Here is an 871-nt window from a genome sequence, read left to right as displayed (position 1 = left end):
TCATGTCAAGGAACTGTACCAAGGTGTATCTGTCATGTCAAGGAACTGTACCAAGGTGTATCTGTCATGTCAAGGAACTGTACCAAGGTGTATCTGTCATGTCAAGGAACTATTGAGCATTCCAACAAATGTTCATCTGCTTTAGATCCGAGGTCTCCAACTGGCAGCCTGTAGGCCAGATACATCCCCCAGGACCCAGGTGAAGATTTCGCTGGCCCTACTCCACACCAAAGTGATGTGTTGCTGAGGCTGCATGTCTTTATCCCATGTGTCTTGTTGCCCAGCTGTTGCCATGGTTACGTCTACCTCTCACCTCCCAGCCTCAGTGTACATTGAATTATCCAAGCAATACAGTCTTCACAGGCTGTCCCTTTTCTCCTTCAGCTCAGAACGCAGTTATCAAAGAATTGACTGGGGGGAAAACATTAAAGAGGTGCTTTCGATTCAGTTTGTTCAGTCATGAGCATGTGGCTTTACCAAAGTTCTGAGGGCGGCTGCACCATGCGTGATATTCAACTCTAGTTTAGTTTTAGTAAGTGTTTTACGGCACTTGCAACACAATAAGGTCATACAAGTGCCGAAGATTAGAGGAGTTACAAGAGAGTAACAAACACAAAAAAAAGAAGGAGGGGAGATAAAGACGATAGATGTTTGATAGGAAAGAAGAAGCAAACCACACCAGAGCACCCGCCAACCACCCACTATTCGACTCTAACATCTAAAAGGACATGGACAGCAAAGGCTGTCAAAACGAACTCACCGTGAGGAATTCCGATAATGGTGAAGCACATGAGCACTCCGACCAGCACATACAGCAGGGCCAGCCACCAGCCAAACAGGAGGCTGTACACAACATTGAAGGGCCTGATGG

The 871-nt window shown here is 46.5% G+C and overlaps 1 protein-coding gene across 1 annotated transcript in view; it reads right to left on the bottom strand.

Moving 5' to 3' along the window:
* LOC101855008 overlaps window positions 1-871 on the bottom strand; it is a 74,564-nt gene that overhangs the window by 58,187 nt on the left and 15,506 nt on the right. Inside the window, exon 5 of the mRNA XM_013080551.2 lies at window positions 761-864. Within this exon, the coding sequence (XP_012936005.1) occupies window positions 761-864 (104 nt within the window). The remainder of the gene's footprint in view (window positions 1-760; window positions 865-871) is intronic.

Source organism: Aplysia californica, unplaced genomic scaffold (assembly GCF_000002075.1).
Source record: "Aplysia californica isolate F4 #8 unplaced genomic scaffold, AplCal3.0 scaffold00091, whole genome shotgun sequence".
In the NCBI taxonomy this organism is placed as follows: Eukaryota; Metazoa; Mollusca; class Gastropoda; order Aplysiida; family Aplysiidae; genus Aplysia; species Aplysia californica.
Note: the sequence above shows the minus strand (reverse complement) of the source record. Positions and strands in the feature narration are given on the sequence as shown.